Raw genomic sequence first — 27,755 nt, 5'->3', positions numbered from 1 at the left:
AATTTCTGTTCTTGCCGGGCGCGGTGGCTCACGCCTGTAATCCCAGCACTTTGGGAGGCCAAGGCGGGCGGATCACAAGGTCAGGAGATCGAGACCACGGTGAAACCCCGTCTCTACTAAAAATACAAAAAATTAGCCGAGTGTGGTGGCGGGCGCCTGTAGTCCCAGCTACTCAGGAGGCTGAGGCAGGAGAATGGCGTAAACCCAGGAGGCGGAGCTTGCAGTGAGCCGAGATCGCGCCACTGCCCTCCAGCCTGGGTGATAGAGCGAGACTCCGTCTCAAAAAAAAAAAAAAAAAAAGAAATTTCTGTTCTTTATAAATTACCCAGTCTCAGGCACTTTGCTTATAGCAGCACAAATGGACTAAGACAACTGGTTATCTGCAGGGAATAAATAGGAACAGATTGAGAGGGAAAGGGGGAAGGACAGAGACTTCTCTGAACATTCCTTTTTTATGGGTCTTCAACTTCTGAACCGTGTAAATGTTTTACATATTCAGGAAATACATTTTTAAAATAATGGAAAAATGCAAAAATTGAATATAAAGGGAAACAAATGAACCTACCTTACAGAACATACAGAGAAAAAATATACAGTAACTTTTGAATATAGCATGCTGACTATATCCTTAGTGGGATATGCTTTAAGGACAAAAAGAACTGCCCCCCCCAATCAAAACACCTAAACGTACTAGGTTTATTGTTACTAGTAATTTGACATTATAATTCTGAAACTAGTCTATGAATCAAGAATTTCAATGTGAGGGAAAAGATACACTAATATAAAATGAGTTAGGAAAAACCAGTATTAAATTTGAACTGAAAATATCAGTATAAACTCGATTGATGAATGAATGAGAGAGACTAGGTCTTGCTCTGTCACCCGGGGTTGGAGTACAATGGCATGATAATGGGTTACTACAGCCTTGACCTCCCAGGCTCAAGTGATCCTCCTGCCACAGCCTCCTGAGCAGCTGAGACAAGTGTACATCATCACACACCCAGCTAATTTCTTATCTTTTGTAGAGACTCAGTACTTTTGGAATATGGTAGCCTCTTACTGTGAGTTAATAATAGTACTAGAAGGAGGTCTTGTAGACATTTTAGATTTCCCCCATCCCCCTCCGTTTCCCCTCCCCCAACCTTCATCCCATTTTAACCTATTCCCAGAAATTCTGGGTGTCACCAGACAGCATTATGTGCAGCAAAACAGAAAACCTGCTTAATAGAAAACATTAGCAGAGTTCTCTAATATTAGCATGCATAAAGAAAAGCACAATGAAACTAGACCAAGTGGTTTTCACATAAGAACAGACTGGAAGGGCTAGGATTTTTCAGTTTGGAATGAAGGTTTGGCAAAGATATAATTACTTCTTAAGTTTGATTATGGGGTATGGGTTAAGGGCAAATTAGCTTATTTACCAAATTCTGTGGCATCCTACTTCATCTTCACCTTCCACTTCCTACACAGAGTGGAGATATGGTCCTAAGTATAAATGAGGGTACTGCTTTTTAAAAGATCATGTCTTTGCACTATTAAGAAACGGTGGCTCACGCCTGTAATCCCAGCACTTTGGGAGGCCGAGGCGGATGAATCACGAGGTCAGGAGATCGAGACCATCCTGGCCACCATGATGAAGCCCCGTCTGTACTAAAAATACAAAAAGTAGCCAGGTGTGGTGGTGCGCACCTGTAATCCCAGCTACTTGGGAGGCTGAGGCAGGAGAATCCCTTGAACCGGGGAGACGGAGGTTGCAGTGAGCTGAGATCATACCACTGCACTCCAGCCTGGGCAAGAAGGGCGAGATTCCGTCTCAAAAACAAAAACAAAAAAACAGTATGAAAGCATTATGCTTTTGAGATACATCAATATTATTGCCCCCACCCCATTCCAACTAGTTTTTTTGTTTTTGTTTTAAATCTGAGTAGCTCAATGGTAGGATATTGAATTTAAGGGAATAGTGATCTAGGTAAATATCTTGTTCAGAAATAATTGACTAGGAGAAATTGCAAATAAGAAAATATACAAATTTATTATCTACAGGTTATTGTAGATTCATACTCAAGATGACTGTTCTAGAGAGAAACCAGTGCATTCTTTTTTAGGTGCAAGGAATATGTGGAGATAATTCCACTATCAAAGACTGCATGTAAATTTTCCAAGATGGATAGATGATGGTGCTAAAACTGTTTTGCTGTTCCAGGTCAGTAAAATCAAGATTCAACAAATTATGGGCCTTCATGGGAAGCCTGTGAAATAAATAATAAAATATATACTGTTAAAATATATAGCTCTTTAGAGTATGTAAAATGCTTTCACAGAATGTATGGAAGTGAAGCATAAACTGGGCTTGCTGGATGTTAAGTTTTCTTTGCTTCACAGCTGTATATTCTGGGTTCCATTATTAATATATTTTTTAACTCTTGCTGCTTTTCCAAAGCAGTCTCTTCAGTTACTGTTAAGCTATAACAGAGGGTGGTGAACCTTTGGTTCTTTCACATTGCTGTGACCTTCAGAGTTCTGTTGATCAAAAAATAGTTTTGCAGCAATAGAGAATTATATTGTTGTTGAAGTGTTTTGTTTGTTTGTTTCTTTTTTATTTGTTGAGACGGAGTCTCTCTCTGTCACCCAGGCTGGAGTGGTCTCGGCTCACTGTAATCTCCGCCTCCGGGGTTCAAGCGATTCTCCTGCCTCAGCCTCCTGAGTAGCTGTGACTACAGGTGCACACCACCACACCCAGCTAATTTTTGTATTTTTAGTAGATACGGGGTTTCACCATGTTGGCCAGGATGGTCTCAATCTTCTGACCTCGTGATCTGCCTGCCTCGGCCTCCCAAAGTGCTGGGATGACAGGGGTGAGCCACTGTGCCTGGCTGTGTTTTGCTTCTTTTCTTCTTTCTTTTTTTTTTTGAAACAGGGTCTTGCTCTGCTGCTCAGGCTGGAGTGCAGTGGTAAAATCACAGTTCACTACAGCCTCAACCTCCTGGGCTTAATCATCCTCCCGCCTCAGCCTCCCAAGTAGCTGGGACTACAGGCATGCGCCACCACGTCTGGCTAATTTTTAAATTTTTTTTAGAGATGAGGTCTTACTGTATTACCCAGGCTGGTCTTGAACTCTCAGGCTCAAGAGATCCTCCTGCCTTGGCCTCCCAAAGTTCTGAGATTACAGGTGTGAGCCACTGCGCCTTGCCTTTTTTTCTTTCTTTTTTTCCCCCCCTTCAATCTGTTCTGAGGACCAAGATTCATTTGCGGGATGGCTACAGAAGTGAACCAGGGTAGGCAATGAAAATATCATTCAAAGTTGAATGAAGCATCCATGCTGGAAAGGGAATAGAAACCTTACTATTATATTTAAACTGCCTGCTCTGGTTTGTTGAAGAACTCGGTGTCAGTTTGCTTCTTAGGTTCCATAGGTCAAGAGATTTTTGTTCCATCATTCTGGGATTTTAGAGGAAATAGAGTTTATAGGGGACTTTGGGAAATGCTGGGTTAGGTGCTATCTGAAAGTATGTGCCATTAAACATTAATCCTGGGTTGGGCGTGGTCTCTCACACCTGTAATCCCAGCACTTTAGGAGGCTGAGGCGGGTGGATCACCTGAGGTCAGGAGTTTGAGACCAGCCGGGCCAACATGGTGAAACCTCGTGTCTACTAAAAATACAAAAATTAGCAGGGTATGGTGGTGGGTGACTGTAATCCCATCTACTCGGGAGGCTGAGACAGGAGCATGGTGTGAACCTGGGAGGTGGAGGTTGCAGTGAGCCGAGATCACACCATTGCACTCCGGCCTGTGCAACGAGTGAGAGACTCTGTCTCTGAAAAAAATAAATTTCTTCCTTTTCTTTTTTTTTTTTTGAGGCGGAGTTTTGCACTTTCACCCAGGCTGGCTCACTGCAACCTCCACCTCCCAGGTTCACGCCATTCTCCTGCCTCAGCCTCCTGAGTAGCTGGGACTACAGGTGCTCCCCCACCACGCCCGGGTAATTTTTTGTATTTTTAATAGAGATGGGGTTTCACCGTGTTAGCCAGGATGGTCTCAATCTCCTGACCTTGTGATCCACCCACCTTGGCCTCCCAAAGTGCTGGGATTACAGGCTTGAGCCACTGCGCCCGGCCCTGAAGGATTTCTTGAAAAAAGAATTTCTGAAACCAAATCCATTTGGGAAAACTCTGCAAATTGAATCCTCTCTTGGAGTTCCATAGTACACTCTGATCTTACTCATCAAAGCATTTGTTTGTTATAAACAACTTAAATATTCATAGGGAGGAGAGTAAAATTGTATTAGTAGAATATTATACAGCCCTTAAAAACAAATGAACTAGATCTCAATCTTCAATCATAGATGGTTCTCAAGAACATCTAGAAAAACATTAGAGAATGAGAATGATGCATATAGTGTATAATTTGTGTGTTTTTAAAAAACTATATGCTTTCCCCAGTATATCTGTATAATAAATATGCATTTTAATAAAGTCTAAAAGGATTCATACCAAGTAATGATAGTTACTTGGAGAAATGACTGGGATTGGGAATGATGATCAAAAGGTCCTTTTTCACATTATCTATAAGGTTTGAATTTTCTTGGGAATATATCTGTGTATTACTTATAATAAAAATTAATTAAATGCAAATACCTTTTAAGTGCTGAGAAAGTTACTTTATTTTCCCTCACTGGTGATACCTACCCTGCTAAACTCCAAGTACATCCATTTATTAATTCACCATATACAAATTAAACTGATTTTGGAGCCCTGGTTTTATAAACTAGGACATTTTTTATTCCATGATAACAAAATGATTTTCTTACATTATGAGATTAAATTAAGTGGCTTATACAGTCTAGTCCATGCACGCTCTCAAGAGGCAGGCTTAGTCAAGCTTATTGTGTGTTGGTTCAAGAGATCTTTTCGAGTGCAACAAAGAGAAGTTTGAACTTGGTTCTTGCGCAGCTAGAGGAGCTGTAAGTAGATTGGAACATTATGGTTTAAAACCAGTTAAGATTAAAGAAGCAGACCGTCTTTGGTAATGTTCTTTCCAATTCCATGGACCTCATTCTTTATCTTATTCTCTAGACTTGATTTTGACATCTGAGCCAAACTTGAAGGCATCTGTGGTTCTGTTTGACTTTACCAGTCGCCAAGCATCAACTTTAAATGACTGCATTTTTGTAATATAAATACTTTTTTTTAAGAAAGGATAATTGTGAAAAAAGCTGTAGTCACATTGAAGGTTTTCTATCAATACATTCACTTTATTCCTTCAATTTGCTTTATAAGAGCCATTGTCTGAGAAAGATTTCATCAACTGAAAGTATCTCTTCTTTAGCATGATTTATTTTCAGGCGTATTCCTCTATCCATCTTATCAAAGTGGTCATTTTTACATTTCATCTAAGTGAAAACTTGGACCAGGGCATAAACTGATCAATTTTATGCTAAAAATATTTTAATATACATTATGAAGGGATTCAAAATTTAATTTACATTACAGATATCATGTTTATTTTTTATAGATGTTTATTGGCACCTACCACATGCTTGGTATGCCAGGAAATTCAGAGCATTAAAAAGCATTACTGCCCTTAGTGAGCTTCCTGTTTCCTAAAATATTATTACGCATGTAATCCATATGCATACAAATTACTGATGATTTAAGATGATTCTTCCACCAGAATGCCAGTGGAAACTTGTACAGTGTAAACTGTGGAAGTGTTAAGTAGAGTGAACTTCAGGAATATTTTGAGTAGTTTAGCCACCATCGAGGATGGAGGGGTTGCAGGGCATGATTAACCAGCAGAAAGTTATGAAGACCCCTGTGTGGCTGCTGTGGCGTCTCCATCCTGCCTGATCATTGGGGGTCTTGCACATGGCAGTTACATAGTGTGTGTTGGTCATGGGGACTTTGCACTGCTTTCGAGAGAGATGAATGACATGATTAGCTTTGTAGTCAGTGTGATTCTGAGGTGGGGTTTCGGGATTGAGCATAAGGTATACAAAGTGAAAGAGAGAAAAGAGGAGATAAAAAAGGAGAACTTGAGCACTACAATCAGAATTAGCTTTTTTCTTCAGCTCAGATGATTCTCATACTGGCTTTAAGGTTGTGATTGTTTTTTAATATCCTAGTGCTTAACTGTTGCAAAAGCATATGTGTCAATTTAGAAAAACATAGGTTTTCTTTAGTTGAAATTTGAACTCCCTGCTACCCTATGTCTCTGTAATGTGAATACCACAAAATTATTTTACCACCATTTAATGTAGAATTGATCATGAATGTGGCCGAAGTCAGTGAATTTGATGTCTGTTCATGGATAAAATTATTCCCTGGTAACAAGTTTATCTGCATTCTTAGTGATTTGATAAAGACCATTTAAATCAGCCCAATTCCTATTAATCTAAAAATCACAAAAATGTGTAAGATGCCTGTTTCTCCTGAGAACAGGAATGCTAGCTGTCAGTTTTCTAGTCTGGCTTTCATATCATGGAAGTCCTTAGAAATCTGTTTTTTGAGTTCTAAATCATGCATATTCCTGTGTTCCAGGATTTCTCTCTGATCAAACGGACAGTTCAGGACTCAGAATCTAAGGATGAATGTTCACCGTGGCAGTGACAGTGACAGGTTATTGCGGCAGGAGGCCAGCTGCTTAGTGGATGATACTTCAGTTGCAGCCCAAGAAAAAGAAGCAAATAGCCTGGCTTCATCTGGTCCTCATAATCTTACTTATCCTCTAGGTCCCAGGAATGAAGGTACAGTGATTAGCTCTTGACTTAATTTGGGGGGCTTTCCAATACCAAAGCAGCTACTCTACCCAGAAGGCATGAATGTGTTTAATCTAAATAAATTATCCAATTAATTGCTTAGCTTGCATATCACAATTATATAAAGCTGACCTTCACAGAAAATCTCCACTTATTTAATCAGTCTAGCACATCTAATGTGGTGATAATGGTATTAAAACAAACAAACAAACAAACAGCCACAGGTTTGGAGTCAGAAGACATTCAACTTCTAACTCAGCTGCTTATTAGTTGTAACCATGGATGAGATCCTCAGTCTTTCTGAGCCCTGCTTTTTCTTTTTTCTTTTTTTTTGAGATGGGGTGTCACTCTGTCACCCAGGTTGGAGTGCAGTGGCGTGATCTTGGCTCACTGCAGCTCTGCCTCCCAGGCTCAAGTGATCCTCCCACCTCAGCCTCACGAGTAGCTGGGACCACAGGTGTATTCACCACACCCAGTTAATTTTTTATATTTTTGGTAGAGACAGGGTTTCACCATTTTGCCCAGGCTGGCGAGCCTCACATTCTTAATCTGGAAAACAAGGCTATTAATATTCTATCTAGGCCCGGTGCGGTGGCTCACACCTGTAATCCTAGCACTTTGGGAGGCCAAAGTAAGTGGATCACTTGAGGTCAGGACTTCAAGGCCTGCCTGGCCAACGTGGCAAACCCCCATCTCTACTAAAAATACAAAAATTAGCCGGGCGTGGTGGCAGATGCCTGTAATCTCAGCTACTTGGGAGGCTGAGGCACGAGAATCGCTCGATCCTGGGAGGCAGAGGTTGCAGTGAGCCTAGATCACACCACTGCATTCCAGCCTGGGCAAGAGAGCGAGACTCTGTCTCAAAAAAAAAAAAAAAAAGAAATTATTCTTACCTCACAAGAATAGTAGATTAACAAGTTAATAGATGTGAAAGCTCCTAATAAACTGAGATTCTTTTTAACTTTTAAGTAAAACAGTAGCACCAATAATAGCAACTACCATCTATTGAGCATTCACTGTACTAGGAACTTTACATACATTCTTTCGATCGGGGTGGCAAACTGGTCAAATCTGTCTGTTTTTGTAAATAAAATTTTAATGAAACAGCCATCATGTCCATATTGTCTATGGCTGCCTTCCTGCTACAGTAGTGGCAGAGACTGACCACAAGCTTAAAATATTTACTTTGTGGCCCTTTATGGAAAATTTGCTGACTCTACTTCAGATTAGTCCTTACAACTATTATCCTTGTTTTACAGATGAGGAAACTGAGGCTTAGAAAGCTTAGGTAACTTGCCCAGGTTCACATTGCTAGGAGGTAGTGGGCTGAGATGATTTCTATATGTGTATTAACTGACAGAAAAGCATATGACTGCCGTCAAAGAGTACACCATTAGGGAGAACTTGTGCAAGGAGTCTCTCTTCCTACTCACGCATTTAAGCAGGATAGAACCTGAGGTTTCTTCCTTGGGTTTAGGAATAAACCCATTTTAATTGCTTCATTATTGGGGAGAAATCAAGCATTATAAGGAACTGAATTAGTAATTCAGGTATCTATTTCTTTTTTTTTTTTGAGACAGAGTCTCGCTCTGTCGCCCAGGCTGGAGTGTAATGGCGCAGTCTTGGCTCACTGCAAGCTCCGCCTCCTGGGTTCACGCCATTCTCCTGCCTCAGCCTCCTGAGTAGCTGGGACTACAAGCTCCCGCCACCACGCCTGGCTAATTTTTTGTATTTTTAGTAGAGACGGGGTTTCACCGTGTTAGCCAGGATGGTCTCGATCTCCTGACCTTGCGATCTCCCCGCCTTGGCCTCCCAAAGTGCTGGGATTACAGGCCTGAGCCACCGCGCCTGGCCCAGGTATCTATTTCATTTTTAATAAACAGCACCTCAAGTGTGAAAGCCTATCCTGGTGATCCAAGTGTTTCTTGCTACAAGCTTGCCTGTGGGTTACCTGGAAGCATAGCTTTTGGTGTGCAAACATGAGACCACATTGAAAGTTTATGAGAAGCTATGGGATGTGAACTCTAAATAGGTTTTTGGTCTATATTTTTGTTGCCTTTTATCTACAAACAAATGGGAAAAAAAACTAAGTGTCCTCTGCCCAACAATTTATTTGGTTGTCTTGAGTGTAGGAAATCAGACTAATTTCCCAGAGGTCATAGGCATTAATCATGTTCCTGAATTTGTTTACAAATTTTATAAACATGACAGGTGGGAGTAATTCAGTTGTATTGATAACATTTTTTTCTTTTTTCTTTTTTTTCAAAAAGGGCCTGAAGAAAAGGTAGAAAAATGTTAACAAATCTTACCAAATGTAGGTGATAGGGCTTATGTATTAAGTTTGTGCTTTCCTATGTTTGGAATTTTTCATTAAAAACCTTTTTTACATTAAAATAAAATAGGGCTGGGTGTGGTGGCTCATACCTGTAATCCCAACACTTTGCAGGCCACACACCCGGCCTATTTTTAAGTGCTCTCACATCCTTAATTTCAGTTTATAATTGAAACAGCCCTGTGAGGTAGATGGAGTGAACATTATTTATCCTCATTTTATAGATGATGGGCCAGGTAGAAAAATTAAATAAATTAACTGGCAAGGCACGGTGCCTCACGCCTGTAATCCCAGCACTTTGGGAGGCCGAGGCGGGCGGATTGCGAGGTCAGTAGATCGAGACCATCCTGACTAACACGGTGAAACCCTGTCTCTACTAAAAAATACAAAAAATTAGCCAGGCGTAGTGGTGGGCGCCTATAGTCCCAGCTACTCAGGAGGCTGAGGCAGGAGAATGACGTGAACCCGGGAGGTGGAGCTTGCAGTGAGCTGAGATTGCACGACTGCACTCCAGCCTGGGCGACAGTGTGAGACTCCATCTCAAAAAAAAAAAAAAAAAAAAAAAAAATTAAATAAATTGCTTAAAGAAAACAGCTTTTTGGTGATACTGAGAAACAGATTTTACGAATGAATTCTAATGTCATTTGCACTGGAACTTCTCTGCCGAGAGTAAGACCTGCCTTTTTGAAAAAATAGTGTAGGTGATGTTAGGATTCTCCTGTACATAGTGAAAATGCCTTTTACTGTGAATTTCTAGGAAAAGTAATATATTGGAAAATTAAAGACTATCATTATCCCTTCTGGGAAATAAATTTTAAAACAATTTTGAAGAATTTGAAAATGAATAGTTTTGGCACATATTAATAGCAGGTTCCTTAAATAAAACACAGGAAATATAAAAGTATTATTTAGCAATAGAAGTGAAAACAAGTAAAAAGCGACTGCGTCTGAACCAACACCAGGGAAGGTACAGGGAATAACAGGGGAGACTCTTGGGCCTCCACATAAATTCTTCTCTACTGTTTTTCTTAACCATATACATAGTTTACTTTAGAAGATTTAAATAATGTTCAAGTGTGAGCATTCTGCCTTCTTCCCCTCCCTCCGCCAACCCTCACGTGTACATGGAGGAGATCCAATATGAGTCTCTAGTTTGTTTGCTTGCTTTTTACTAGCTGTAGGCAAGAGGTTTTTTGCCTGTCAACACCTAAAATTTGGGGTTTTTTTTGTGTGTTTGCTTGTTGTTTTAAAGAAGATAGGGTTTTTCTCTCAAGGCTTTTGCTCTCAAGTTGTTTTGGTTTCTTTGTATGTTCTTTTAGACCTCTCGCTTGACTATGCCTCTCAGCCAGCAAATCTTCAGTTCCCTCACATAATGTCCCTTGCTGAAGACATCAAAGGTTCTTGCTTCCAAAGTGGGAATAAACGGAACCATGAACCTTTTATTGCTCCAGAAAGATTTGGAAACAGTAGTGTGGGCTTTGGCAGTAATTCCCATTCCCAAGCACCAGAGAAAGTGACGCTTCTTGTAGATGGCACACGTTTTGTTGTGAATCCACAGATTTTCACTGCTCATCCGGATACCATGCTGGGAAGGTAATTGATAATTTTCTTCCAGATTCCCTCTGCTCTCTATAAATAGAAATACCTGCTGTTTATCTTGCATTAGATATAACAATAAAAAGCATTGCATAGGCTGGGCGCGGTGGCTCATGCCTGTAATCTGAGCACTTTGGGAGGTCGAGGCAGGCAGATCACCTGAGGTCGGGAGTTGGAGACCAGCCTGGCCAACATGGTGAAACCCCATCTCTACTAAAAATACAAAAATTAGCTGGGTGTGGTGGCAGGTGCCTGTAATCCCAGCTGCTACTTGGGAGGCTGAGGCAGGAGAATCGCCTGAACCCCAGAAGGTGGAGGTTGCAGTGAGCCGAGACCGCACCATTGCACTCCAGCCTGGGCGACAGAGCAAGACTCCGTCTCAAAAAAAAAAAAAAAAAAAAGCATTGTATTTTTATTTTTCTGCCCTCATACATTTGTGAAGGGAGGGCAAGCTGGTAAAAGCCTAATACGTGTTGGTATTTCAGGGTGGGGAGAGTTCTTCATTTACAAAGCCAGTATAGTAAAATGAGCCCCACAAAAGAAAATAAAACCTATTTGGAAACGATGAAAAAATAACCTGCTAAATCTCATTCTCTGCTCCTCTACAAATTCACTCTAAGTAATGTTTTCAGAGTTTCATAGGTCAAAGATGCTGGGGGTAAGGTGAGACCTAAATCTTGCTCCCTTTTTAAAAAAAAAAAAAAAAAAAAAACAAACAGTATTAGGCAAATGTTCTACATGGCCCAAGAACAAAGCCATTTTACTGAAAACCATTTCCCTGCCATCTATTGCAAGTTTTATGCTTGGCAACAGATGCTATGCTGTCATTTTCTAATGCTTCCATTACTATTCAAGTTTTTTGAAATGTAATCTTTAAGTGGAGTCTTTAAACCTAGTTGCTTTGTTGTTTCACGATTGCCCTCTTTATTCTTCATGGTCCATTCTCTGTGCTGCTTCATTCAGATTTACCCTCTTCTTAACCATCTCTGGCCCTCAGATTTTTAAGGTTAGAGTTTAGGAAATGGAAATAGCCTACTAAGAAGGAAAACTGTCCAGGAAGGAGTCTCAGAGCCTGGGCTAGGAGTTAAGAGATTGTCTTTTTGGCCAACCATAGACCTTAACCCAAGGAAGAGCAAATTGGGATAAGAGTAAAAATAGTAATAATAATGATATTATACATGTAGATTTGGCTTTTGATCATTTTCATCTACTTAGAAGTAGATTTTATTTTGTTTAGAGATCTAACCTCAGGACTTTGAATTAATTTAAACTGAGTTAGAAATTCAAATCGATCACACTAATTTATTGAATTCTAGGCTAAATAGAATCCAGCTATTCAAATATATGTGTATTTGAACATATAAATTCACAGTGAACTACTTTTTTTTTTTTTTGAGATGGAGTCTCGCTCTGTCACCGAGGCTGGAGGGCAGTGGTGCAATCTCGGCTCACTGCAACCTCCGCCTCCCAGGTTCAAGCAATTCTCCTGCCTCAGCCTCCCAAGTAGCTGGGATTACAGGTGTGTGCCACCACACCCGGCTAATTTTTGTATTTTCAGTAGAGACAGGGTTTCACCATGTTGGTCAGGCTGGTCTTGAACTGACCTCGTGATCGGCCCACCTCAGCCTCCCAGAATGCTGGGATTACAGGCATGAGCCACTGTGCCTGGCCACAGTGAACCACTTTTTAATTAGAGCTAAACCTGTCTACATATTTCTTAAACATCTGAATTAAGATAAAAGTAGAACATTAACACATTTTCCAGACTGGCCCTGTATTTTTTTTATCAGGCTTGAATTCCTGTTCTCAGTTTGGATATTACCAGCATTCCCACCCCTTGAAAAAAGTGTTTCTCAGTGCAGGCTGGCTGTTTTAGGTATGTTGCCTCTGAAAGTAGTGATCAAGAGAAGAAAGGCAAATGTTTTCTGGGTAATATATTCTTGGGTGAAACTGGTTTTCTGAACCTTGGAATGGGTTGTCCCATGAAGAAGAGAGTCTGGTTCTTTATCTGTATGGTTCATTCAGCTGAATTGGCAAGGTCGTAAATTCTGTAAGTTATTTAGATTTGTTCTGTTCTGTGGCTACCTGTCCTGTGATTATATACAGTACTTCTGAGCCTAGCCAGTGAGCTTACAGATGTGGGCCACTAGTCACAAGGGGAGAAGCTGAGAGAAAGAGAATGGATTAATGCAGATCCATGCCATTACTAAATACTCTGAGCTGAAGTCCTACTGATGATAAATAGGGAGGATTATATTTACAATATGTTCACTATTTTTATTCAAAGCTCTCTAAGCTAGACTTCATTCAACCAGAGCATTCCAGAAAAACATCTGCATTCTTTGGAGGCTACTTTTATCAAGATGGATTTCTTATGTGTGGTACAGTTACTTGGGAAACATGTAAAATTGAATCATTTTCTTTCTTTTTTTTTTTTGTTTTTTGTTTTTGAGACAGAGTCTCGCTCTGTCACCCAGGCTAGAGTGCAGTGGCACAATCTCGGCTCACTGCAAGCTCTGTCTCCTGGGTTCACGCCATTCTCCTGCCTCAGCCTCCTGCACAGCTGGGACTACAGGCGCCCACCACCTCGCCTGGCTAATTTTTTGTATTTTTTTTTTTTTAGTAGAGATGGGGTTTCACCATGCTAGCCAGGATGGTCTCAGTCTCCTGACCTCGTGATCCACCTGCCTTGGCTCCCAAAGTGCTGGGATTACAGGCGTGAGCCACCACGCCTGGCCGAAATGGAATCATTTTCAGACCTTTGAAAAGCAGCCAGTTCAGGCTGGAGGACAACAGTTGTGAACAGCTGAACAGCAACACTTCCCAGCAGTTTAAGGAAGGAAATGGCAGTAAGCCCCCATTTGATTGGGAAGTCAAATCTTAGGCTGGTTGAAGATAGCAGCTGCCCGCTCTATCCTTTGTGTTATCTAACCATTCCACAGCTCATACACAGAAGTGCAGCAGGAGTGGAAGTCATGGGGTCATTTAGACTGCAGGGGATCTGACAGAGGGAGGAAGGATGGGGAGAGGCGAATAAGAAAAGCTCTCCTCCCTGTACTCTCATGACTTCTGAGTTCATGCTAACAGCAAGCCTGTCTCTCTGAAATGCAGTAAACTGCTGATAAGCCTAATGCCTACCCTCTTCTACTCGATCTGAAAATCCCATCATTAGTTATTCTTTGTATTGAGTAAGGCCATTTTTCCCCCAGAGCTCCACTATTAAGACATACCAGGAAAGCATTAACATAGCTGCATCTAACAGAAGATGAGATGTTGAAAAGTAAAGTTCAGAAATATTGATGAATGGCATATTAGATAGGTCAGTGTTGACAGACGAGGAGACAGGGATAAAAAGGAGCTTAGATGCTGTCTTCCTGAGCTGTCAGTATAGAAAAGCAGGTTCTTGGGCAGTGGGGAGGGCATGAAAGGCCACCATCTCAACACAGATATTTTCCAAGGGCCACCTCTGCAGTTGCTGTTTACTGCATTTACTGCCAAAGAAACTCACTACAGATGAACTTTGTGGACTTGATCCTTCATTCTTCTTTGCACACAAATGCTTAAAGCAGTTGCCTTCTTTTCCTGTCTGAAGGGAGTTTCCTAAGACTTGAGTTGTCTTGTAGGCATTGGGTCCCAGTGCTATGTTTTTAATTTATACCATGAGAGAGTGGGATGGAGTCTTCCAGAATGAGGTGGAGAAAGGAGAAGTCTCATCTGTGAAGAATCATGCTGGAGAAGATAACATTATTGCCTGGGTATCTTTCAGGATGTTTGGACCAGGAAGAGAGTACAACTTCACTCGGCCCAATGAGAAGGGAGAGTATGAGATTGCTGAAGGCATCAGTGCAACTGTATTTCGCACAGTGCTGGTGTGTGGTAGCCTTTTTTGTTACATTCTCTTCCCCAGGGGCATGTGTGATCAATAGCCTTGAGAGTTCCATCAACTATGTTATTGACTTTAGGGTCTCTGGTTTCCAGTTGTTTCTTTCTCCCTTTGTTTTCTGTTCCTGTAACTTTTAAGTCCTTGCTTGTTTGTGTGTGAGCTCTATCAGTTACCAAGTTCTGATTAAACAAGTCAAGATAGCCAGGAGCTGTTTTGCCATCTAATGAATCATCCAATTTGGTGATAATTCCGGTAGCTCATTGCTTTAACAACCAGGAATGCATAGGGATGAAGAAGTAATTTTTCATCTTGTTCTTTGCCTACATTTTTTCTTCCTAATCTATTTACAGGACTATTACAAAACCGGTATCATCAATTGTCCTGATGGCATCTCTATCCCAGATCTTAGAGATACATGTGATTATCTCTGCATTAATTTTGATTTCAACACTATCCGATGTCAAGATCTGAGTAAGTACAGGAGCAGCTGCCAGCTGCACTTAACCAGCTGAACTTTGTGTTTTCTTGTAAGTCACTGATTTTTTTTGTTGTTGTTTTTGAGACAGAGTCTCGCTCTGTTGCCAAGGCTGGAGTGCAGTGGCGTGATCTCAGCTCACTGCAACCTCCACCTCCCGGGTTCAAGGGAATCTCCCTGCCTCAGCCTCCCGAGTAGCTGGGATTACACACGCCTGCCACCACGCCTGGCTAATTTTTGTATTTTTAGTAGAGTCAGGGTTTCGCCATGTTGGCCGGGCTGGTTTTGAACTCCTGACCTCAGGTGAGCTGCCCGCCTTGGCCTCCCAAAGTGCTGGGATTACAGGCGTGAGCCACCAAGCCCAGCTGACATTTTCTATTATTAAACAGAAGGAATTTCACGTGTAGGTTGAAAATCTTCTGCAGAGGCAGAGATGTGATACTGACTAACCCTTTTCCTCTCTTGATTCAAAGCACTGTGAGAAACTGGAGCAGACAAAGGAAAACAGATAGTAGTTTCTAAATGGAGCTTGACCAGTGGGAGACCAAGCTGACAGCTTCCCTCTTGGGACTTTGGTGTCTCAACTCTAACAAACAAGGATACTGATTGTCCAACATGAGGAACAGTTCACTAATAAAGTCAAATAGCACAAATTGGCCAGGTTCTCCTGATCATTATATTGCCCCCCTTTTTTTTTTAAATTTGAGATGGGGTCTTGCTGCTATGTTGCTCAGGCTGGTCTCAAACTCCTGGCCTCAGTCCTCCCACCTCAGCTTCCTGAGTAGCTGGGACTACAGGTACATGCCACCACACCTGGCTATTATTATTGTTTTGTTTTGGAGACAGAGTCTCACTCTGTCACCCAGGCTGGAGTGCAGTGGCACAATCTCAGCTCACTGCAGCCTCCACCTCCTGGATTCAAGCAGTTCTTCTGCCAGAGCAGCTGGGATTACAGGTGCATGCCACCATGCCTGGCTAATTTTTGTATTTTTAGTAGAGATAGGGTTTACACCATGTTGGCCAGCCTGGTCTCGAACTCCTGACCTCAAATGATCTGTCACCTCGGCCTCCCAAAGTGCTGAGGTTACAGGCATGAGCCACTGCGCCCAGCCTATAATTATTAATTTAGTGTTTGCTAAGTGCTTTATAGATATGGACTTGCTTAAATCTTTAACAATCCTGAAAGATGGGTGATAACCTCATTTAAGAAATCAGCTTGTTCAGAGCTCTAGGCATTAAGGCTAGGATTAGAACTCAGATTGTCTGACTGCAAATTCCATGCTCTTATTACCTGGGCTTCCTGAAATTATTTAAATAACTATTCTTTGAATTTCATGATACATTTCCCTGCATGTTGCATGAAGTACATGTGATTTCTCTACTGAGTGTATTACACATTTAGAGTAAGTCCTTTGGTGTCACCAAAATTCAGATTATTCCTCTATTATGGTACTCTAACTCCATGAAATCAGGATCCAAACCATCTTCAGAAGAGGTACTACAAATGATGATTTCATCTCTTACAGAATGAACATTTATGGTCTGACCTTGTATGTCCAACAAAACCCCAGCTGATCAGAATGCTCAAGGATTACTAAACATGAGTAAATTGAAGAGTGGTAGAATAGGAGACATACCTTAACAAAGCTTAATTATCACCTTGGAGCAGGAAACAATCTCTTTGCCTTTAAATGTGCCACTTCTCTGAACCTCATCAATGATAACAGCCATTCCCTCATAGTCTTTTTCTCTCCAGTAATATGTGCATTTAGGCAGAAAGCATGTTCACCCACATTTTCTCTCTGCAGGTGCTTTACTGCATGAACTGTCCAATGACGGTGCTCATAAGCAGTTTGATCACTACCTCGAAGAGCTGATCTTGCCTATCATGGTGGGCTGTGCCAAGAAAGGAGAGCGAGAGTGCCACATTGTTGTGCTGACGGATGAGGATTCTGTGGACTGGGATGAAGACCACCCTCCACCAATGGGGGAGGAATATTCCCAAAGTAGGAGCTTCTGGCATGGTGTAGATGTTTTCAGCAAGAAACTCGCTACCTGGAGTAGCAGCTTGATCCTAGAACCACTGTGAATATCAATGTTGAGCCTGTGATGAGCACACTCACCTGGATGACAAATCCCTAGTGATGCAGGGCTAGCCTTTATGCTGGGGAACACAGAGAATGTTGTTACACCATTCACTCTTTCTCTGGTGTCTCATACTGTGTAAGATACTGAAGCAGCACATTAAATGATGGTGTCATTCTTCTCTTAATTCATTTTTAAATCCTTTTGAATTGGTAATCAGAATTCAAAAAACATAACAGGATATACACTAAAAAGTCTTACTCTCACTCCTGCCCCATCCAGTTTTGCTTCTCAATTTCTTTTACAGGCTTCCAAGTATATTCAATGTACATAGATAACCAATTACTTGTTTTCTCCTCCTTTTTCATGTACCATATTATACAGCTCTTCTGTGCCATGTGTTAACAAAAATCTTCGATATTATGGGCCGGGCACGGTGGCTCACGCCTGTAATCCCAGCACTTTGGGAGGCTGAGGCGGGAGAAACACGAGGTCAGGAGTTCGAGACCAGTCTGGCCAACATAATGAAAGCCTGTCTCTACTAAAAATACAAAAAATTAGCCAGGCATGGTGGTGTGTGCCTGTAGTCCCAGCTACTCAGGAGGCTGAGGCAGGAGAATCAGGTGAACCTGGGAGACAGAGGTTGCAGTGAGCCGAGATCGCGCCACTGCACTCCAGCCTAGGTGACAGCGTGAGACTCCGTCTTAAAAAAAAAATCTTCGACATTCTTTTTCTGTGGCTCTATAGTATTCCCTTGTACAAATGTGCCATAATTGATTTAACCAGCCATTCCTGGACATTTAAACTATTGGCCAGGCGCAGTGGCTTATGCCTGTAATCCCAGCACTTTGGGAGGCCGAGGTGGGCGGATTGCTTGAGGTCAGGAGTTCACGACCACCCTTGCCAATATAGTGAAACCCCGTTTCTATTAAAAATACAAAAATTAGCTGGGCGTGGTGGCTCATGCCTGTAATCCCAGCTACTCAGGAGGCTGAGAGGCAGGAGAATCACTTGAACCCAGGAGGTGGACGTTGGATGTTGCAGTGAGCCGAGATCACATCACTGCACTATAGCCTGAGTGACAGAGCAAGACTCCATCTCAAAAAAAAAAAAAAAATTATACCTTTATAATTTTGATAGATGTTGCCAAATTATGCTCCATAAAATTTGTACCAATTTACACTCACAAAACAATACATGACAGGTTTGTTTCCCACCCCCTCACCAAAACAGTGGCTTTTTTTTTTTTTTTTTTTTTTTTGAGACAGAGTCCTGCCTCCTGGATTCAAGTGATTCTTATGCCTCAGCCTCCCAAGTAGCTGGGACTACAGGTGTGTGCCACCACGCCTGGCTAATTTTTGTATTAGTAGTAGAAACAGGGTTTCACCATGTTGGCCAGGCTGGTCTCAAATTCCTGACCTCAAGTGATCCACCCACCTCAGCCTCTCAAGTGCTAGGATTGTAGGCGTGAGCCACCATGCCTGGCCAACAGTGGCTTTTGAAAAAATTTTTTTACAGATAGAATCTTGCTCTTTCACCCAGGCTGGAGTGCAGTGGTGCAACCATGGCTCACCGCAGCCTCAAACTCCTAGTCTCAAGTGATTCTCCCACCTCAGCCTCCAAGTAGCCTGGACTGCAGGTGTGTGCCACCATGACTGGCTAATTTTGTGTGTGTGTGTGTAGAAATGGGGTCTATGTTGCCTTGCCTAGGCTAGTCTCAAACTCCTGGCCTCAAGCCATCTTCCCGTATCTGCCACCCAAAGTGTTGGGATTACAGGCGTGAGCCACTGTGCCTGGCCCCAAAACAGTGTTTTTAAGACTTTTATCTTTGCTACTTTCTTAATAGGTAAAAAACCGCAGAATCTCATGATTGGCATGAGTTTTAATTACATTTTTTATTTCATGAGTGAGGCTGAAATTTTTTTTTTTTTTTTTGAGATGGTATCTCCCTTCTCTTGGCCAGGGTGGAGTGCAATGGCATGATCTCGGCTCACTGCAACTTCCCGCCTCCTGGGTTCAATTGCTTCTCCACCCTCAGCCTCCCAAGTAGCTGGGATTACAGACACCCACCACTATGCCTAATTTTTGTATTTTTAGTAGAGACGGGGTTTTACCATGTTGGCCAGGCTGGTCTCCAACTCCTGACTTCAACTGATCTGCCTGCCTCAGCCTCCCAAAGTGCTGGGATTACAGGTGTGAGCCACCACACCCAGCCAAAATCTTTTTAGGTTTTCAAGAGCCATTGTAATTTCCTTTTTTGTTAATGGTGTTTGTGCCTTTTGCCACATTATGAAATCAGATTGTTAGTCCTTTTACTTAGTGATTTGTGAAAGTTCTATTTGTGGCGGCTCTTTCTAATTAAGGAAATTAGCCTTTTATGAGTTGCAAATATTTTCTCATTCGGTTGTCTTTTTAGCTTTGGTAAATGGTGGTTTAGGCTATGCAGAGATGTTATATTTCTATAATCATCAGCTTTTATGACTTCTAGGTTTAACGTTGTACCCAGAAAGTCCCCACCCTGAGACTATAAAAATTTCTCTTATGGTTTATGTATTATTTAACATTTAATCTTTGATCCATCTGGATTATTTGGGATTAGTGGTCAAGTATATCTTTCATTAGTTTGATTCTGTTAGCTTATCTCTTTCCTCTTAGGTCTTTACTCCATGGCTAACCCCTATTTTTTCTTTTACAGTTCTTTATAGCTCCAAGCTGTACAGATTCTTCAAATATATTGAGAATAGGGATGTTGCAAAAACAGTGTTAAAGGAACGGGGCCTGAAAAACATTCGCATTGGAATTGAAGGTAAAAAAAAAAAAAAAAAAAAAAAAATCCCAGTTAATATTCAGGTTGGGTCTATGGCCACAGCTTATGTCCTCAAAATTTAGCCTCCAGAGGGCCTAGAAAATAGGCATACATGAAAACCACATTCTTACTCAAGTTTGAAGGGTTCCTGTTTTTGTTTTTGTCATTTTTCTTTTCATTTTATCTCCAGTTGAAAATGATTCAGAGCAGCCACAAAAACAAGTTCGAGTTTACTACTTCAGGATAAAGAGCAGTGAGGGCAAAGGACAGTGGTAGGGAGATACAGCAGGGTTTGTGGGCTCACCAGGTGAGAGCGTCGTTCTGCCACCAATCTTGGTGAAGATGTTTCTGGCATCTGGAAGGGTCCTTCTGAAAAAATAACTTGGGGACTCAAAATTTAAGATTATTCTAGCCGGGCGCAGTTTCTCATGCCTATAATCCCAGCACTTTGGGAGGCCAAGGCAGGCGGATCACTTGAGGTCAAGAGTTTGAGACCAGCCTGACCAACATGGAGAAACCCTGTCTCTACTAAAAATATAAAACTTGTATTTTTGTATGGTGGCACATGCCTGTAATCCCAGCTACTCAGGAGGCTGAGGCAGGAGAATCACTTGAACTCGAGAGGCAAAGGTTGCAGGGAGCTGAGATCGTGCCATTGCACTCCAGCCTAGGCAACAAGAGTTAAACTTCGTCTAAAAAAAAAAAAAAAAAAAAAAAAGATTATTCCATACTTTTGAGGAATGTCTGAATATATTAACAGAACTACTTTGAATGATCTTGAGCAGTGGCTCCCAGCCTGTGGTCCCCATGGAAGGCTCTCAAGAGACTGATTCCTGGAGAGTGCTAAAGTCATCTGGTCTCCCCTATGTGGATGTTTTTTTTTTTGAGATGGAGTCTCACTCTGTCGCCCAGTTGGAGTGCAGTGGCACCATCTCGGCTCACTGCAAGCTCTGCCTCCTTGATTCACGCGATTCTTCTGCCTCAGCCTCCTGAGTAGCTGGGACTACAGGCACTCGCCACCACACCTGGCTAACTTTTTTGTATTTTTAGCAGAGATGGGGTTTCAACATGTTAGCCAGGATGGTCTCGATCTTCTGGTCTCGTGATCCGTCTACCTCGGCCTCCCAAAGTGCTGGGATTACAAGTGTGAACCACCGTGCCTGACCTCCTACGTGGATCTTTGTTTGACTCTTGTGCTTTGCTACTCTTGTGGCCTCATTTCTGCCCACAGAACCTGTCAAAGCTTCATTGTGTCTGACTTAAGTTGAATATAAAGTTGGAAGACTTTTTTTTTTTTTTTTTTTTAAAGAGACACACTGGAGTACTTCTGCTCACACTGGAGTACAGTGACACAATCATGGCTTACTGCATTCTTGCCTTCCTGGGCTCAACTGGTCCTCCTGCCTCAGCCTGCCGTGTAGCAGAGACCACAGGCACGCACCACTGTGCTCCATTATTATTTTTTTTAACCTTTTTTCTAAGAGATGAGATCTCCCTCTGACCTAGACTGGTTCTGAACTCCTGGACTCAAGTGATCCTCCTGCCTTGCCCTCCCAAAGTGCTAGAATTACAGGTGTGAGCCACAGTGCCCAGCCTTGGAAGACTTTTTTTTTTTTTTTTTTTTTGAGACGGAGTCTCGCTTTGTCTCCTGAGCTGGAGTGCAGTGGCCAGATCTCAGCTCACTGCAAGCTCCGCCTCCCGGGTTCCCGCCATTCTCCTGCCTCAGCCTCCCGAGTAGCTGGGACTACAGGCGCCCGCCACCTCGCCCGGCTAGTTTTTTGTCTTTTTTAGTAGAGACGGGGTTTCACCATGTTCGCCAGGATGGTCTCGATCTCCTGACCTCGTGATCCGCCCGTCTCGGCCTCCCAAAGTGCTGGGATTACAGGCTTGAGCCACTGCGCCCGGCCGGAAGACATTTTTGAGATTATTAAATCTCCTCCTACTCGGTCTTTCCCTTGTCTGTTGGGTGCATTTCCCAGAACCACCCATCAAACTGTTTTACCATTAGAACATTATGCCATACATATTTAATACATAACGGCCTCCCTCTCCTGCGTGCCTTCTAGTTAATAGCCTCTGAAGCTACTCTGACTATTTTTCCCATTTCCATGTGATAGACTTTCACATATTTTAGGCAGCATCTTTGTTTTTTCTTTAGGCTAAACATTCCACATTTCCTTAACTATTTCTCATACAGTATGCCCTCTAAGCAACAGAATTAAGAGGACTAGGGTAGCCATGCCTTGGCAGGATTTTTGTTCTATGTTATTGTTGCCAGCAACAACAGGCTCCTGAACTAGTTAGAGGCTTCTCTCCTTTCCATTAGAAGGGATAGAATTCTTGTTACTTCTCAGATTAGTTCCTTCTAGGGACAAGACCTACTATCTGACTAAAAGGAAGTGAACATGTAAGTGACTGGGGCTGGGAGAGCATGGGGCAGGGACTGGTCACTTCCCACATATTTTCTGTGCTGTGATTTTGGGAGAAAACTGATGTGGTTACAAAGGAGAAAGTATGGACAGCAGAGTGAGCACAATGTGTTAGTCATGAGAATGGCCTTTTTCCGTTGCAGGTTACCCTACCTGTAAAGAAAAAATTAAGAGAAGGCCTGGTGGCCGGTCTGAAGTCATCTATAATTACGTACAACGCCCCTTCATCCAGATGTCATGGGAAAAGGAAGAAGGGAAGAGTCGCCATGTGGATTTCCAGTGTGTTCGAAGCAAATCCCTCACGAATCTGGTAGCTGCTGGAGATGATGTCTTGGAGGACCATGAAATATTAATGCATCACCCACCCCAAGTGGATGAACTTGACCGGCTAAATGCCCCACTTTCTCAGATGGCTTCTAACGACTTTCAGGATTAGGGCCAGCTGTGGGTCTACCCCTTGTGGGAGCCCATCTCACCTAAGATGCCTGCAGCCAGCCCTCCCTCATGATTTGTCTCACCCTGAGTAGGAATCATGCTTCTCCCCTATCCTTTTCCTTTCTCCCATAATTAACATGTGTCCTTTCCAGTAAGTCTGTGCCTCTGGCAGGGGATGAAGAAGTACTCAAATTAGCTACCATCTTTGCAGCATCCCTGATAACTTGAAAAATTTGGGTCTGGTGCTGTTCACTGAGTCTTTGTGTAACGGCAAAAGCAGGAAAGGAAGTCAAGACTGTTGCCTTGTGTTTAACAAAGCAGTCCTTATCCTTTATACTCTGTTCTTGGGTTTTGTTTTTGTTTTGTTTTATACCAGGCAAATTGCTTAGTAGCAAAGGGACCAAACTTAAAAGGTGACAATCTCTAACTTTTAAAAACAGGCACCAATCGGATGCTCATTAGAGGTTAATGAAGATGCCATTCTTGGTGGCCTCTGCACCCAAATTGCATCTGGAAAGAACTAGGGTCTCGTTCAGAATGTCCAAAAGGAAATTCCTAAGAGGTTAAATTCAGATTTGCTTCTCATTAACGCAGCAAACAATTCAAAACCACAGATTCTTTGGCAGGAAGGATAATGGAATAATAATGTTGATGAGACCTTTTTAGCTTCAAGGTTTTGGAGTCTAAAAACAAATGGATGATTCATTTGGAATGAAACTCACAAGTAGAAGAACCTCCAAATCAGGCCAATTGGGTTATCCTGGCTTGGAATCTGGTGTGAAACCATAGGTCTTAACACTCTGGAGCAGCACATTGCTGTGGATGTGGCTAGGAGACCTTAGATATGGCTTAAAGGCTTTTAAGATGAGGACAGAAATTGCTCACAATTGCTCACTTTCTCAACAGAAAGACTTGTAAGAGTGCCAGCACGGGGTGTATGCAGTGAAGCTGGGTGGGAAGCATCATCTGCACAGTCGCTGTCCTAGCAGGATTTTTCTCTTATCTTTTCATACCATGGGATTTTTGGATATCAGTGTATTTTGGTTCTTGAAATAGCCTAATAGCTGCTCACACATTGGGTAAGAAAATTATACCAATGTCATCCCTAAAGGAAGGGTGAGTTGAATGGAAATTAAGCCCGGTCATTTTATTTGATCTATCAGCTCTATTATCAGTGCATGATCACCCAGATCACCCTTCTCAGCCCCCACAGTGCTGAACCATCTTCCTTCCTCTTCTCCATGGCTATTAATAGTACCGCTAAATTTAGAGTCCAGAGCCAGATAAAAGTATTTTGGGATTATCTCCCAGTTTGTGGTAGAAGCTGACTGGAATACAGGTTGAGTATCTCTTATCCAAAATGCTTGGGACCAGAAAGGTTTCAGGTTTCACATTTTGGAATACCTAACAGTTAAGTACCCGAAATCTGAAAGGCTTTTGAACATCATGTCGGCACTCAAAAAAAAAAAAAGACTTTGGAGCACTTCAGATTTTGGATTTTTGGATTTGGGATGCTCATCCTGTGTAGGAGAGGCTACTCAATTCCATGTAATGACCTAGTCATAATCATCCAAAGTTAAAAGCCGGGTAGATTTGAAAGCTCTTTCCAGGGCTGAAGAAGTGTTCTTATGTTCTCTACGTATGACTGGCATCACTGTGGAAATTAATACTCTGTTCTTCACTAGGATGTAGTAAGTGGTTAAATTGAGCTATTCCCCACCAGATGACTATTGGCATCCATTTGCAAGGCCAATGGCCTGGATTAAGGGTTAGGATTATTTGTAGCTAGAAGGTAATTTTACTTCTATGAAACTAATTGGCTCATATTTGAGGTCAGGTTTGGCCTTGACCTTACCAGTACATTTATACCCACTACCAGTTGACTAGCCCAGATAATTGTTAAATGGTGCTTCCTTTCTGCTTCTCAGTAGACTTCCATGCCATTACAAAGGAAATTTGAATTACCTAGTGTTTGTATATTCCATAATAAGTATGTATAACTTCTGTTTCACAGCTTAGGTATTGTTAACATTTAAGTGTAAACATGCCACAACTAACACTTAAAAATGAAAACTAATTAGTTCTTGCTTAGGGAAAATACCAGGTATGAAGTATGGCATATACTTGACACTGTTCTGTGTAACCCTTTACTTTGCTCAGGCTTTCCAGATTGAGGTCTTTTTTCCCCCAAGTTAGGTTAACATGCATTTAACCCCAACCTGTGGGGTTTCAGTAAGCTGGAAATCTTTGATGGTAGGCTTTCTAGTGTCACGAGGTGGTGGTGACTGAAGGAAAAGTTGGGATCACAGGTTCCTTCTGGTGGAGAGGAAGATTTATGTCTATGCCCCACCCATCACCCTCCACCTGGAGCTCACCCAAGCCTGCTCCATTCCCAGGGGCAGGCCATTCTGCAAAAGCAGGACCTCTCAGTCCTCACAGAAACAAGGGCTGGGTTGAAGTCACCCCCTTCATAGTTGGTTACTGGCCAGATGGGTAAGAGGCATTTGTAATCGTAAAAAGGTGGAACTTGGGTTTGGTGTTTTCTTCTAAGTGCCTAAATAAGCAAGCCAGGCTGTTGACAGAGAAACATTTTCATAAGAAAATGGTTTTAGCCAGAGTAATCGGCAAGCCGAGATTAACCCGAATCTGAAGTTTAGAATCTTGAGTTTGCATCTGCATCATACCATGCTGTTTCGATGAGGAAACATTTGCCACTGAGGAGTTGGAGGGCGGGCAAGATGACAGTGTTAAAGTGAGTCAGATCATTTAATGGTTTCCCCTAGGCCCTGGAAAGGCTTATAATGTATTGTTAACATTTAAGTGTTCTGAAGTTAAAAAGCAAGGGTTTTTGGCCAGGCATGGTGGCTCACGCCTGTAATCCCAGCACTTTGGGAGGCCAAGGCCGGCAAATCACCTAAGGTCAGGAGTTTGAGACCAGCCTGGCCAACACAGTGAAACCCCGTGTCTACTAAAAATACAAAAAAAATCAGCTGGGTGTGGTGGCGAGCGCCTGTAGTCCCAGCTACTTGGGAGGCTGAGGCAGGAGAATTGCTTGAACCTGGGAGGTGGAGGTTGCAGCGAGCCAAGATCGTGCCACTGCACTCCAGCCTGGGCAACAGAGCAAGACTCTGTCTCAAAAAAGAAAGAAAGAAAAAAAAGGTTTTGGCTGGGTGCAGTGGCTCATGCCGGTAATCCCAGCACTTTGGGAGGCCAAGGTGGGAGGATCACTTGAGGTCAGGAGTTTGAGACTGGCCTGGGCAACATAAAAAATAAAAAAATAGCCAGGCATGGACATGGTAGTGCATACCTGTAGTCCCAGCTACTCAAGAGGCTGAGGCAGGATGACTCTTGAGCTCAGGAGGATGAGGCTGCAGTGAGATATGATGACGCCACTGCACTCCAGCCTGGATGGCAGAGCAAGACCCTGTCTCAACATTTTAAGTCAAAGGTTTGTAGTAATGTATTCAATGCCACTTCTTGCCATCACTTTGCAATTGTTGAAATGGGTATACTGAGCTCAGAAAGCAAATCTGATGCCTTCATGGGAGACGGAGCCATATTTGTGTTCTGGGTGGGATCACTAGTGCAGGAGAACATTACATTTTCTTCTGAAGGCAAAATGCTTGTAGGTTTTGCCTCTTTACTTTGTATTTACTTTTAAAATTGCACTTGTTCACCTACCAGTGTTTACGAAATCCTGTATTTGGGATGCTTTTTCTATAATAAAATACTATCATTTGAGTGTCTGTCTTTTTTTTTAGCAGAAAGTAAAATTAGAAATAAAGATTTGGGCTGGGCGCGGTGGCTCATGCCTGTAATCCCAGCACTTTGGGAGGCCAGACAGGTGGATCACTTGAGGTCAGGAGTTCGAGACCAGCCTGGCCAAGGTGGCAAAACCCTCTCTCTCCTAAAAATACAAAAATTAGCCAGGCGTAGTGGCACGTGCCTGTAGTCCCAAGTACTGGGGAGGCTGAGGCAGAAGAATCACTTGAACCTGTGAGGTGGAGGCTGCAGTGGGCCGAGATTATGCCACTGCACTCCAGCCTGGGTGACAGAGTGAGACTCCGTCTTAAAAAAAACAAAAAAAGTAGGTGGGTCTTTGAGGACTTCCCTGCCAAGGTGGTAGTTGAAGCCACAGTATGGAGATCAAGAGATCACACGACTGAAGAGGGCAAAGGCACCAGCACCAACATTTAAGTGTTGTGGAACTAGTAAGGAAGTCAGGGAGATGGAAGGAGAGTTTGTTTGTTTTAAAGGTTAACAGTATGAATGCAGCAGATCAAGATGAGGACTGAAGGGAACCCAATGGATATGGCAGAACACCAGTGACTAGAGGAGTGATAACAAATACAAGCATGTTTTACACAGCAGATAATTAATACTAACATTTCACACATGGGGCAGAGACCAGACAAGCATGGATTAAAGTGGGGAAGTGAGAAACAAAAGTGACTGCAGAGTGTTCCTTATGCTCTTCACAAAAGTAATACCTATTCATAGATCCATGCCTCCACCACAACAGGAGCGTAACGACCAGCCTACAAAACCCTGGACTGCTTACTTGTTTTCCTTCTGCCAAATCACTGCTGCCTAAATAAAAACATCTCTGGGATGCTTCACTAAGCTACTCATAACTCTGGGTTGGCTTGTCATCACAGTCACATCAACACTAATGTAAATAAGGTGATGCTACATTCCATTAAGCCACTTGGTAGGAATTCTTTCAAACTGATCTGCAATTCGGAACCACAGTGAGCTCCCTGTTGCCTCACCAGACTGCCTGGAACTGAGCTCTGTGAGTCACAGACGCTTGAATGTTGCTTGGGCAAGGTGTCTTATCTCTGAAAATGTGCGTGAAAAAGCATCACGGAGGCCGTTTTTGTCAGTGTTGGCTTTGATGGATCATTCCAGAGAAATATGCTCTGTAGGAAATGAAAATATCATTCACTGAATCCTTCTG

At 42.4% G+C, this 27,755-nt stretch overlaps 1 protein-coding gene across 10 annotated transcripts in view; it reads left to right on the top strand.

Moving 5' to 3' along the window:
* The window catches only part of KCTD20 (potassium channel tetramerization domain containing 20), a 56,135-nt gene extending 29,599 nt beyond the window's left edge, over positions 1–26,536 (top strand). For 2 of the 10 annotated variants that reach the window (XM_065544113.1, XM_005553162.5), the window contains exons 2-8: positions 6,537–6,742; positions 10,406–10,679; positions 14,449–14,551; positions 14,916–15,036; positions 16,849–17,046; positions 19,821–19,931; positions 22,504–26,536. In XM_065544113.1, the coding sequence (XP_065400185.1) occupies positions 6,583–6,742; positions 10,406–10,679; positions 14,449–14,551; positions 14,916–15,036; positions 16,849–17,046; positions 19,821–19,931; positions 22,504–22,796 (1,260 nt within the window). In that variant the 5' untranslated portion in view covers positions 6,537–6,582 and the 3' untranslated portion in view covers positions 22,797–26,536. Of the gene's footprint in view, positions 1–2,105; positions 2,204–3,857; positions 3,980–6,536; positions 6,743–10,405; positions 10,680–13,308; positions 13,532–14,448; positions 14,552–14,915; positions 15,037–16,848; positions 17,047–19,820; positions 19,932–22,503 lie in introns of those variants that run through there. The other 8 variants (XM_074038232.1, XM_074038230.1, XM_065544111.2 and 5 more) reach the window with 7 other exon arrangements.
* Positions 26,537–27,755: the final 1,219 nt, after the last annotated feature.

This window comes from Macaca fascicularis, chromosome 4 (assembly GCF_037993035.2).
Source record: "Macaca fascicularis isolate 582-1 chromosome 4, T2T-MFA8v1.1".
NCBI classification, from domain to species: domain Eukaryota; kingdom Metazoa; phylum Chordata; class Mammalia; order Primates; family Cercopithecidae; genus Macaca; species Macaca fascicularis.
The sequence above is the reverse complement of the archived record's forward strand: the minus strand, read 5'-3'. Positions and strand labels throughout refer to the sequence as shown.